The sequence below is a fragment of the Mya arenaria genome, chromosome 9 (genome assembly GCF_026914265.1).
Source record: "Mya arenaria isolate MELC-2E11 chromosome 9, ASM2691426v1".
NCBI lineage: Eukaryota > Metazoa > Mollusca > Bivalvia > Myida > Myidae > Mya > Mya arenaria.
This window is the reverse complement of record NC_069130.1, coordinates 6,078,919-6,092,911: the sequence shown is the minus strand read 5'-3', so window position 1 is coordinate 6,092,911 and position 13,993 is coordinate 6,078,919. Positions and strand designations below refer to the sequence as shown.

General features: G+C 34.4%; 1 protein-coding gene across 1 annotated transcript; it reads left to right on the top strand.

Annotated features, from left to right (window-relative positions):
• The first annotated feature begins 8,474 nt into the window (after window positions 1-8,474).
• On the top strand, window positions 8,475-11,941 carry LOC128202861 (uncharacterized). The gene is made up of 2 exons (XM_052904021.1): window positions 8,475-8,532; window positions 10,704-11,941. The coding sequence occupies exons 1-2, from the start codon at window positions 8,475-8,477 to the stop codon at window positions 11,939-11,941; spliced, it is 1,296 nt and encodes a 431-aa protein (XP_052759981.1).
• The last annotated feature ends 2,052 nt before the right edge of the window (window positions 11,942-13,993 follow it).

The window sequence follows — 13,993 nt, the reverse complement described above, 5'->3', positions numbered from 1 at the left end:
TTTCCACATTTTTTCCCATATTGTCCCTTTTACCGCAAACTTTCCCACATTGTCCCTGTTTCCGTATATATTTTCCCTACGCTGTCCCTGTTACCGTATATTTTCTCACATTGTCCCTGTTACCGTATATTTTATCACATTGTCTCTGTTTTCGTACCTTTTCCCTAATTTTTCCCTGATTCCGTGTATTTTCCCTAATTTGTCCCTGCCATTAAACACTTCTCTTACATTGTCCCGGTTTGCCTTCATTTTCTTAACATTGACTCTGTAATTGTTTTCACTTCATATGTCTATGCAATAATTACCTCCAGTAAATCTTACATTGAAGATCTCCTGTTCATAATTGTATTTCCTTTAGATAAAAATGCACTAAGTCACAAGCTCCACTTTATCTAACATTGTCCCGTTTGTTACAATAACCAGCCGCAGAAGTAATATGTATTACATTGTCCCGTACCTTACAATAATAAGACCAAAAGGATTATGTCATAGATTGTCCCGTACCTTACATTAAAATACCAAGAAGTAATATGTCATAGATGGTCTCGTACCATACAATAATAAGACCAAGACGTAATATGTAATAGAGTGTCCCTTTCCTTGCAATAATAAGACCTAGAAGTTATATGTCATACACTGTCCCGTCCGTTACAATAAGTAGCTTTAGGAGTAATATGTCATACATTGTCCCGTACGTTACAATAATTAGCTTCATGAGTAATATGTCATACATTGTCCCGTTCGTTACAATAATTAGCTTCAGGAGTAATATGTCATACATTGTTCCGTTCGTTACAATAATTAGCTTCAGAAGTAATATCTCTTACATTGTCCTGTACGTAACAATGATATGATCAAGAAGTAATATAACTTACATTGTTCCGTACGTTACAATAATATGCTCAAGAAGTAATATGTCTTACACTGTCTTGTACGTTACAATAAGAAACGCTCCTTACGTCGTTAATATTACCTTTTCAGGATAAAAAGAAGATATTTTTGTTCCCGATATTTATTTGTATCCGATTATTATTTTGTCTTAACCAAACTATACCTGTTAATAGATATCCTGAAATATTGTGGCCGTTGTTTTTGCTGCTTTTCCTTGCATTTACTTTCAGTGGAACGTTTTTAACGACAGTTTTAATATCATGTACATTGTATTCACTGCAAACAGACACATTCAAATGCTTATACATAACTTAATAAAATCCCATAAATGAAAAAACGTGGTTTACCGATGTCTTCGAAGGACAAAAAGTATGGTAATGAGTATATAATACCTGTTTTGATAGTTGTCAAAGACACATCAAGCAATTCCGATCAAACCAACATTGCGAACCCGATGTGATCCATTTGCGACTGATTTCATTTGCGACCACAACCAATTTGCCCATATTTGGAAGAAGTGTTTAATCGAAAATAATTCCTCAATAGGTTTTGCAATTTGTAAGTAATTGCTGTGTAAAATAACGGCAACTGTTCGGCTCAGATGTAGTGAAAGGCTTGAAACCGACAAACCGATGTCTAGTGACATTGAATGGACACTGGTTCATATTCACCTCAGATGCAATTATAGGCTTGAAACTTGTTAAGACCGACCGAAAAATAACTGCGATTAAATGGAGTCAGGTTCATGTTAATTTCAGATACGATGAAAGGCTTGAAACTGGTTAAGACCGACCGATAAATAATTGCGATTAAATATAGTCTGGCTCATGTCAATTTCAGTTGCGATGAAAGGCTTGAAACATTTTAAGACCGACCGATAAATAGTTGCGATTTATTGGAGCCTGGTTCATGTTAACTTCAGATGCGATGACAGGCTTGAAACTGATCAAAACATAACATATGTATATACAAAAAGCGGGATGTGCGTGCATTAAAGAACATGCACCAGTTGCTGTTATGGGTACAATCAGCCGCCGATGATGCACCAGTCGGTCCGCACCTCATTACAAATAGGTCGCCACTAAGTTGAGTCAACATTCTTGTCTAGGCGACACTGAGCCGTGGTATCCTATCTGCGATTAAAAAATAAGACATAGACGACATCTCAATTCTATGAGCGACATAACATAAATACGTAATTAAGCCATGCTCGATTACTCTTACGATACATAACATGACACTGAAAGTACATAACATACATACATAATTAAGCCCTACTCGATTACATTGACGATACATAACATGACACTGACAGTACATAACATAAATACGTAATTAAGCCATGCTCGATTACCCTTACGAAACATAACATGACACTGACAGTACATAACATAATTACATAATTAAGCCATGCTCGATAACCCTGACGATACATAACATAACACTGACAGTACATAACATAAATACGTAATTAAGCCATGCTCGAATACCCTGACGAAACATAACATGACACTGACAGTACATAACATAGATACATAATTAAGCCATGCTCGATTACCCTGACGATACATAACATGACACTGACAGTACATAACATAAATACGTAATTAAGCCATGCTCGATTACCCTGACGATACATAACATAACACTGACAATACATAATATAATTCCGTAATTAAACTATGCTCGATTACCCTTACTATACATAACATGACACTGACAGTACATAACATAAATACATAATTAAGCCATGCTCGATTACACTGACGATACATAACATAACACTGACAGTACATAACATAAATACATAATTAAGCCATGCTCGATTACCCTTACGATACATAACATGACACTGACAGTACATAACATAAATACATAATTAAGCCATGCTCGATTACCCTGACGGTATATAACATGACACTGACAGTACATAACATAAATACATAATTAAGCCATGCTCGATTACCCTGACAATACATAACATGACACTGACAGTACATAACATAAATACATAATTAAGCCATGCTCGATTACCCTGACATAACATAACATGACACTGACAGTACATAACATAAATATATAATTAAGCCATACTCGATTACCCTGACAATACATAACATGACACTGACAGTACATAACATAAATACATAATTAAGCCATGCTCGATTACCCTGACGATACATAACATGACACTGACAGTACATAACATAAATACATAATTAAACCCTACTCGATTACACTGACAATATATAACATGACACTGACAGTACATAACATAAATACATAATTAAACCCTACTCAATTACACTGACGATACATAACATGACACTGACAGTACATACCATCAATACATAATTAAGCCCTTCTCAATTACACTGACGATACGTAACATGACACTGACAGTACTTAGCGTAAATACATAATTAAGCCATGCTCGATTACCCTGACGATACATAACATGACACTGACAGTACATAACATAAATACGTAATTAAAGCCATGCTTGATTACATCGACGATACATAACATGACACTGACAGTACATAACATAAATACATAATTAAGCACTATTCGACAACTCTAACGATATATAACATGACACTGACAGTACGTAACATATATACATAATAAAGACATACTCGATTACACAGACAATACATAACATGACACTGACAGTACATAGCATAGATACATAATAAAGACATAATCGATTACAATGACACAACATAACATGACACTGACCGTACATAGCATAGATACATAACAAAGACATAATCAATTACAATGACGATACATAACATGACACTGACAGTACATAACATAAATTCATAATTAAGCCATGATCGATTACACTGACAATACATAACATGACACTGACAGTACATAACATAAATATATAATTAAGCCCTATTCGACAACTCTGACGATACATAACATGACACTGTCAGTACATAACATATATACATAATAAAGACATACTCGATTACACAGACAATACATAACATGACACAGACAATACATAACATGACACTGACAGTACATAGCATAGATACATAATAAAGACATAATCGATTACAATGACGATACATAACATGACACTGACAGTACATAACATAAATTCATAATTAAGCCATGATCGATTACACTGACACTACATAACATGACACTGACAGTACATAACATAAATATATAATTAAGCCCTATTCGACAACTCTGACGATACATAACATGACACTGTCAGTACATAACATAGATACATAATAAAGACATACTCGATTACACTGACATTACATAACATAGATACATAGTTATGCCATGCTCGATTACACTGACGTTACAAAACATGACGTTGACCATGCATAGCATAGATGAATTATTTAGGCATGCTTTTCAGTTCTTCGTTCATAGAAATAGCAAAGATTGAGAAATAAATTACACTGTAAGTTAATGAATGTATATTCTAGCTCGGTTTTAATTCATTGTTCTTTAAAATAGTTACATAAATGTATACCTCAAAGTATATTGTCTGAGTATTTTCCATCATAACAATTACACATGTGCATAAATTTATCAGCGAATGTGATTCTTGACAGTACTGATCAATGAAAAGCATAGCGACGAACATATAGTTATGAGTTTCGTCAAAGTACATTTTAAGTCCATATTTTCTTAACATACTAAAAATAACTTGAAATATTGACCTGACCCAGATGTAATCCTAGTACTCGCTGATACAAACACAAATACATCTTAATATTCTGTACACATACGAGGAATGGATGGAAGCATTTAGCGTGTGTGATATTCCAAGAAATGCACGTGGTGCACATTCATTAATTTAAAAATATACGCGTGTTTCTCATATTGCCATTATAAAGCTAAAGGTTGATTTTTTGGGGGTATAGCAAAATGTTAAGTTTTCGAGTAATGGTCAAATGTTGCAGATTTAGGGTTATAGCCAATGTTAAGTTTTCGAGTAATGGTCAAATGTTGCAGATTTAGGGTTATAGCCAATGTTAAGTTTTCGAGTAATGGTCAAATGTTGCAGATTTAGGGTTATAGCCAATGTTAAGTTTTCGAGTAATGGTCAAATGTTGCAGATTTAGGGTTATAGCCAATGTTAAATGTTTTCGGGTTATGGTTAAATGTTGATATATGCACAAAGACGCCTCCGACGACGAAAATACCTCCGAAGACGATAGCACTGCAGATTTGTAAATGTTTACAATTGTTTCTCGTATCAGCTTCGAAAATGTTTATTGAAACAGATTTTAACATTTTTTCTATTTTCATTTTGTTATTAATTTTGATCGAATTCATTACGGTTGAGTCGTCGATCTTCTTTTCCGGATTCTTCTGTCATTTCTTTTTAAACAAAAAGATCTTCTTGTGCAGTAAGCGCAGTGGTTAGCATCTCACCAAGGCGACCCGGGTTTGATTCCCGGCCCGGGCTCATGTGAATTTGGTTAGTGATCACTAAAATGGGTTTTCTCCGGGTACTCCGGTTTCCTCCACAATACACGACACCACACTCTTGCACAACATCGTGCCAACGACAGTGACTAAGAATAAGCTGTCATAGCTTCCTTCACAATCGTTGTAAAATATATAATGTTCAAACAAAGAAAAGTAAAGTGGATGTAAGCCCTTAACATCAAATAGAAAGGTTAGCAATTTTACCATGTTTGTACTTTTTGTAACTATTTATTGTATGTTAGAACTAAATTTTTATAAACCATACAACGAAATATATATTGATATAATTAGAATTAAATACTAGCTTTAGGTCAAAGAAAAAATAGTATGAATATTGAGCAATTGCTACCATTTACATGTAACTTGTTTGGTAATTGACATCTAAACGTTATCGGTAAACAGGAAGAATTGCTATAAAATCAATGTTGCCCTACATTGACCGCAAAATGTGACCTTGACCTTGAGATAACTCACAATCAAATGCTCTTCTATACATTTGTGACGTTTAATTGAATTCCAATGAATTACACATTATAGTAGCTTGGAATAAATGATTGGCAATATTAGCATATAAATGCGACCTTGACTTTTGAGCTGTTAAGGAAGTGACACGAAGCAATAAAATGACGCCGTATTATGCAAAATTAATTTTCATGTGAAACCTTGTCCTTTCAGATGAGAGCACAATTTGGTGCATGCAATTCTCATTAATGGTCAAAATGATATTGCTGAGACTTGAAGTATTGTTATGAAGCCCATAGTATGCAACATTGTTCTCCCAAAGTTGACCTTTGATCTCTAAGTATGACCTTTAAATTTGAGATGAAAGCCCAACATGCTTCCAAAAATTGTCTTCAAGTATATGAAGTTTGAATGAAGTTTGAATGAATATACATTCATAATATCAGAGTTATGGCTGTTATGGGTGGGAGGGAGTGTGATGTGGGGTCTTGCATAAACCATACACGTACCCAATAATAAATAACTACATTTAATATAACTCACGTAGAACAAACGCCATATTTGTCGTTTAGATAAGCCCGGAATTTAGGTAAACACATAAAGACGATGCAAATTCTACCTGACAAAAAGCTCCTTAAACAACCGAAAATTTACTCGGAGTGTTATCATATCCATTTGTTTTCATTTGTGAATAAACATTTCCGATGATAACTGGATCTGATAGTATTGCAATACACTATATTTGGATATCATATCACCATTCAGTCGATATAAACCGGTATATTGTTACTGTTCTACAATTAAATGTAAGAGCGTGACAAACAGTGTTAAGACTGTTATCTTCTGAGGCTATGTGTGATTTTATTTATAATTAACTAAATTAGACGGGCCTCACGTAAGGGTGAGGGGCCGAAAACTGTCAATTATCTCAGACAAAGAACAGTCCGATGCTCTCAGTCCCGAGGCTATTTTTTCGCTGACATAATTGACAGTTTGAGGCGTTTCACCTTCTTAAAACAAGAAGACAAAATGCAACGAGGTCCAAATCATAAATTTCATGGCGCTATTGTCAAATTATTGGACACTGTCACACAAGTTGAAAAGATATTAATCATGAAAAACTCTTAGGTAAAAAAATAATAATTTTGTTTTCTACTCTTTAAGGAACATACAACTAATAATCATTTTCCTTTGCCCTAACGGCTGCGCAGACCTCAGTCACATCATCATTAGGCATTTAGTTGTTGCAATCTAATAATCGGGATTTTACTAACATCAACATTTTATAATTATTTATTATACATTAATAAAAGAAAGATTTTAGTGTGTGTTTTTCTTAAAATAAGTGCATGGTTTTACACAATACAAGATAAACAAGTTTGTCAACACACGCCTTGATTCTACCATATGACTATTTCTACTGACCTTCCATTATCGGAACAATAACTGTCCATAATTTGAACAATGACTGTCCATTCTTAAAATATTGGACAGTTAGTAGAAATAAAGTACCGCATACAGTCCAATAACCTATATAGAGTACAAAAAGAACAATGGATGACGTCACAGACATGTTTTAATAATCGCAATACATCACTCAGTACTTAAATAAGGTCAAAGCTACTGCATTGTATTTTATATGTGCCATTTAAAGCGACAAGGCCTTATCGTTTTGTAAGGCGACTTCAAATTATTGAAAACCAAAATTAATAATATTATTCAACACCTGCAAATATATTGAAATCAGACATCGGCACTCGACAAACTTATGAAGTTCAAACAACCTGCTACTCTTAATGTAGAATGTTATTACCAGGCCAGGTCTTACGAAACGCATTTCAATGCTACGTATTTAAAAAAAATCTACGTGTTACTGCGTTGGATCATAGATATGCTAATTCAATTAACAAAGGCTTAAAGTACTCATATGGCCACTTTAAATTCTCAAAATATAAAATCATATACACCAGCTGGCCCCAAGGCTTAAGTAGCTTATTTCAATGTCACAAAACACATACTTAAATGTGATTTTGGTAAATAAAATTTGGTTTATTGTGATAACCATAACAGTTATTCCTATTTAAAATCTAATAACTCTAAAAGAAGTTGATATTCTGCGAATTAAAGACAAAGAAAAATAGTGAGATTAGCTTAATCCTGTTATAAGGGACTTAAGAAGTTTCGAAAAACTGGGGCCTAGATGCAAACTAACTGAAATCTGACTAAGACAAAGTACTTGACAAAGATATTCAGTTCTATGCACCTGCTACTTTCAATAAAGGCTGTTGTTTGGTTCTATACATCCTGTTTTAAACTGGAATCACCTTTACCAGAAATGTATATGAATACCTACGTTTGCCCTACTTCCTTTTGTGTGACTCTTTGCCATGTATATTCATTATCAAATTTTGAATTTGATCTCAAACTGCGTAAACTAAAAGCACTATGTTTGCCAATTACATGAAGTCTATATTTGTACAATATCTGACCTATTTGTTCTCGATTTTCTGCATCATCATATTTGATAGATAAGATGAACGAAATGGCTATATAAATCTTTCATGACAACAACGATAATTTAAGTTTATATTAGTTCAACGTTTTATGGACACTATTTTGAGATGTATATCTTCGCTCCTTCAATAATGAGAAAGGTGGCCATTATCGTCCTTTTTCAGTTGTTGGATATTGCAGCCTCCCAGAGTAAGTTAGCTCTCGTTTAGTACATTACTACGTTTAATTCGGGAATGAATTGCGGGATTGATGTCATTATAGCGGTATGTGCGCAGTTGTGCTGATTAAAGTGTTTGGAGAACTCCACGCGTACTTTGACCAGCCCAGTTGTGTTCAACATTAATATGTATATTAATCTGTGATGAACCACGATTCGAACATATTCGAAGATGTTGCGTTTATCGGAATATGCATTGAAATATATTTGCAATTACCGGAAGGCAGTTCATTTAAGGAATGAGAGTTGAGGTGTATTTATTTTGTTTGACATATTTTCAAATATAAACTGCTTTAGATGAAATTTGTGTGCACAACTACTAGACTTAAAAAAATGGTGATTTGTTAGATCAAGTATCCCAGTCGAATGTGACATCGATTTTCCCCTTTTTTTGATAACTTTCTTATTTGAAAATATGTCAACAGTACCTCTCAAGACAGTGTTGATTAGGTGATCTTGGGCATTTTGACTCAAAATAAAAGACGTAATTTTGACAGACTTTTCCAGAAAATGTGAATGTTTTAATATCAAAAATCTTCTTTTGTAAAATTTGCTCAATTCCTTACTACTCCAAAACATGTCACCAGACTTGCGTTCTTGACTCCTAAAAAGATCGATCATAAAGGCTAAATAAAACATGAATTTTTGAAACGCTTTTAATTTTTGACCACCCTCCTTTGCTCTGTGGAAGGTCCTTCAATGATTCTACAAAATCGATAAGAACAGACATTTTAAAAGCCCAGTCCTTTAACAATGGAATGTCTAATACATTCAAGACAAACATGTCTAAGGTATCTTAAACAAACTGACTTTGTTCTTGTCGCGATTGAGCAACTGTAAATGCAGAATCAAATTCTAGAAAGAGATTAAAACGATAACCTACTTGAAAAGATGAAAAATAATATGTATAATTCTACAATAATTAATATTAGTATTTGTTTCGTATTGTTTAATGTATTTTATATACCATAACGGTATTCCATATTAACTGGGAGTTTTGCTTTTGTTGCACATAATATTCCTGCTCTGTATGATATTTATGTAAAAATTGCATGGGGCTCACACATGCTATCCTCTACTTCTTATATTTGCTTGTGTTATAAATATAATAGCCCTACTAGGTATGTGACTTGCGGTACGCTTGCAGAGATATATTGTGATACATATATATAATATTTTCATGTGGTATGTTGCTTGTGATACACATATATAATATTTTCATGTGGTATGTTGCTTGTGATTCACATATAAAATCCCTTCATGTGGTATGTTGCTTGTGATACACTTATACAGTCCTTTCATGTGGTATGTTGCTTGTGATACTCATATATAGTCCTTTCATGTGGTATGTTGCTTGTGTTATGCATGTACAGCCCGTATCTTCGAATGCTGTTCGTATTTTACACGTTGTAGCCCCTGCTGCGTAGTTTGCTTGTGATAGACATACCAAATCTCTGCTGCGAATGTGTATTGTGACCAACTATAAAGACTTTATTATAAGGCTTATATGCGTTTGTTTCTTGTGTTACAAATGCAATACTTCTTGCTGGATCTATTGCTGGTGCTACCATATAATACCCGCTGCTGTTTTTTTTTTGCTTTTTCAGACATATAATATACCCAGCTGCGTATGTTGTTTGTGTTTCATATAGAATACCACCTGATGGGTATGTTGCTTGTGTTTCACATATAAAACAACATGCTTGCTTGGTAAGTTGTTTGTGTCACTCGTATATTAATCTATGCTGTGTATGTTGTTTGTGTTAACACATATAACAACATCTTCTGAGCTTGTTAATTATGTTTCACATGCAAAACCCCTGCTAGGTAAGTTGCTTGTGTTACACATATTATAGATACGCCTGTTTTTTTGTTGTTTGTGTTATAAATACATTTTGTATAAAACAACTTCCTGCATTGTGTGCTAGCAAAACACACAATATACTATCCGCAGGGAATTTTGCAATTGGTACACATACAACTGGCAAAATGTACCTTCCATTATAGGCATCACGACACGTTTGAATTAATAAAAATATTGTAAGTAATAAAATGAAATTGTAACCTAGAAAGTCATTGATTCGTGTCAGTGTCTAGTATAGGATACCATATTGACGCTAAAGTAATTGACAACTACTTTCAGCATCCTACGGTCGACAGTTTTTTCTTGGTTTTCCACGAAATTCTGATGTGGGCCAAAGCCACCAGATATCCATTGATATTGTCACAAGGGTTAAAGCCCAAACTGTAAGTCTTACCATCCAATCACCCTTTCAACATGGGCTTAACGCTAACAAGACGTTGAAGTTTACCAGCCAGAAAACTTTCTCACTGTCAGATGGCTATGAACTTCACTTCACCGAACGAGACCGACGAGGTGTTTATGTTGAGGCGAACCATGACGTGGCAGTTTTCGTCACCAACGTTCAAGGGGATAACAGCGGAGATACATATGCCGCGATTCCCGTCCAAGGTCTTGGAAATAAATATGTTGTGGCTGCCTATGAACATTTTGATTTCTCTTACCCATCTGAATTCCTAATAGTTGCAACCCAAGACAACACAGATGTGCACATGTCTTTTCCAAATGGATCTAGGTTTACATTGGACCTTCAAAAGTATGATGTCTATCAGGAATCTTCTCCTCGCGGTGATCTCAGTGGAACTGTTATAACATCTAATAATAACTTCAGCTTGTTCGGAGGAGCAACGTGTGGAGAGCTTAAGAATGACAACGGGCCGTTTAATGGCTGCGACTTTATGGTTGATCAGATACCGCCACTTAATGGTAATAATCGTAACATCGAAGTGATAATTCCGGAAATATTTCATCAGAACTATGTCTATAGAATATACAGCGGTAATGTCACGTCCCAGATATGTCATCGGAATAAAACCAGAGGACAGGCCGAATGTCTGCAATCATCTGATTTCAACCATAACATGTACGAGTCAACTATGACAAATGGGACATCTGCGGTCTACTGCAAATCAGCTGATTTCTTTGTGGCATTGTACAAAGATCAACAAGGATTTATGATGATCATTCCGTCCATAGACCAATACCTTACAAGCTACCGGTTTTTGATACCATCTATTTATAGTAGTGGACAGAACCACTACATTGCCGTTATTGTTCCCACTGCCGAGAAGGCTGGCATTATGATTAATGGGCAACCTGACTCTCCAATTGCTTCAACACTAGTTGTCAGTCCGTTTGAAAACTACACCGTTGTAACATACCGTGTGTCTAATCTCCATGTTAATGACGTAACGCATAGTGCTGGAAATGTCAAGTTTGGCCTTTTTTGTTATGGATATAAGGATCGGAGTCCGGCCTCGGCGTACGGATTTGCGATTGGGTTTGCATTTGGTATGTAGCATTATTCTATCTTGTAGATGATGATTTATTGGAATGCGAATTAATTCGTTTCAATTTTATATGAACTATGCTATTTCGAATCCACTAACCAAAATGGTAGGTTCCATTCAATGGTATGTTCATAAAGACATATAATGTATATTGAACGGAACAACACTACAATAAGTTAATGTTTGCTTTCAACGAACTCCATCCATCTCAAAGAAAGTCACATTGTTCATAATCCCAATAATCAGTAATGTCAAAAATTGATGCCGAGCAACAGGTCTTAGGTCTTGCCTTTTGCTCCTCAACATGGTTAAATTTGATTGTTTGACTACTGGTCTAGTCTTTGTAATTTCCATTTTATTGTTTTGATTAACAATACAGAATATACATATAGATTGGTCAACATACTCTAATTATTCTTTTTGCCGTAGGTATGTTTGCTTTATGTATTTTATTTCATTTTTTATTGAACGTAATAAGATAATACATACTGCTATCCTTCATGGCCATAAAAAGACTCGTTTATAATACTTGTATTTGTTTGTCATATATAAAACATTATATTTCATCTAAGAGATGAATGATTTTGTAACTTTTATTACTAGACACCTTAATTATAGATGATAGAAATACCTTAATGTAGGTTCAGATGAGAATGGATGTCGGACGTCTGGTTGTGAACATGGTGGCAATTGTGTTCATTCCCTTTCCGGTGGCGTCTGTGTATGTCGTGATGGTTTCACCGGCAGCAGGTGTGAAAAGTGTGAGTAAGATTCTTCTTTGATTTTGATATTGAGCTTACATCGTGTGAATTAAGAAAACCATATTCTGATAAGTTAAATCTTTGGCACACTGCGTTAACTATATCATCAAACAAAAAATACATTGTGCCAATAGCACTTTTGAAGAAGCACCTACAAAAGTGAGATATTGGTAATCAGACTACACTGCAAAGCTTTATAATTTGTTTTATCTTCACTGTTAACCAGCATTAAGAGTTATCACACGTGTATGCAAACTGTATGAGTTATTGAACTTAAATGTAAAGCGTTTTGGGTAATTTAACTACATATATCTTTTAAAACTTAAATGACTAATCCAACTAATCTGCAAAGCTTTAAACATGATGCAAAGTCTTATGGGAAATTTAATAACAGTGCAAATTATTATGGGAACTCAACTACAATGCAAACGTTTATGGGTAATTGAACTACAATTCAAAGTGTTATTGGAATTCTAATTACAATGCCAAGCTTCAAGTAACACATGGTTTGTTTGATAAAACCTTAAATAAAATCTTAACAATGGATCACTATATCCGTGGACATTATATGTCATTTGGACACATTTTGGAGTGATGTCAATTGTATCAGTTGACACTTGTTGCAGTTGTAGTAGATGACAATGAACATGATGGCTGATATCCGGTCATTTCTTACGGTAGGTGCCGATGAGTGTCAGCACGTGAACTGTCTTCATAACAGCACGTGTGTCGGAGGTTTTGGCGAATTCGCATTCGTTTGTGCTTAAAGATATTCTGGAAAATACTGTGAACTAACAGATAATAATTACTTACTGGTGGAAATGTATTTGATGGGTTACTTTAATGTATTAACTCGAGTTTATTTTCTGTTTTGGACCAACACAAGCTATTAAGAAAATGTATTCAATATATTAGCATGTAAACATGTAATTTGACTGCTGTGAAAGTTATGACGAATTTGAATCTATTGGCATAACAAAGACATCACATAATCGTGAATCATGACCATGTGTTGGGTTGTTTAAAATATTATGTTCATATAGATGTTATCCGGAAGGTAAATATTTATAAGCTGGTTTTTCCACGATTTCAACAAACACTGTAGGGATAGGTAATAACTCAATAGATTCTTCCGTTTATATCCTTTTTAATATTTTTATTTTTTTAATAGCCTTAACCATTGATTGCTGTTTGAGTAGATTATAAAAATAAGTAGTCTCGCCCGGTTAAGATACATAAAACAGTAACGATTTTAATCACATTTAAGTGCGTACAAGACAAAATAGTGAGAACAATGATA

What these genes read in the sequence shown, in the direction of transcription:
- LOC128202861 (XM_052904021.1), top strand. Translation starts at nt 8,475, where the DNA reads ATGAGAAAGGTGGCCATTATCGTCCTTTTTCAGTTGTTGGATATTGCA. An exon ending in GGATATTGCAGCCTCCCAGA is followed by an intron (nt 8,533 to 10,703) that starts GTAAGTTAGCTC and finishes AACTACTTTCAG; the next exon opens with CATCCTACGGTCGACAGTTT.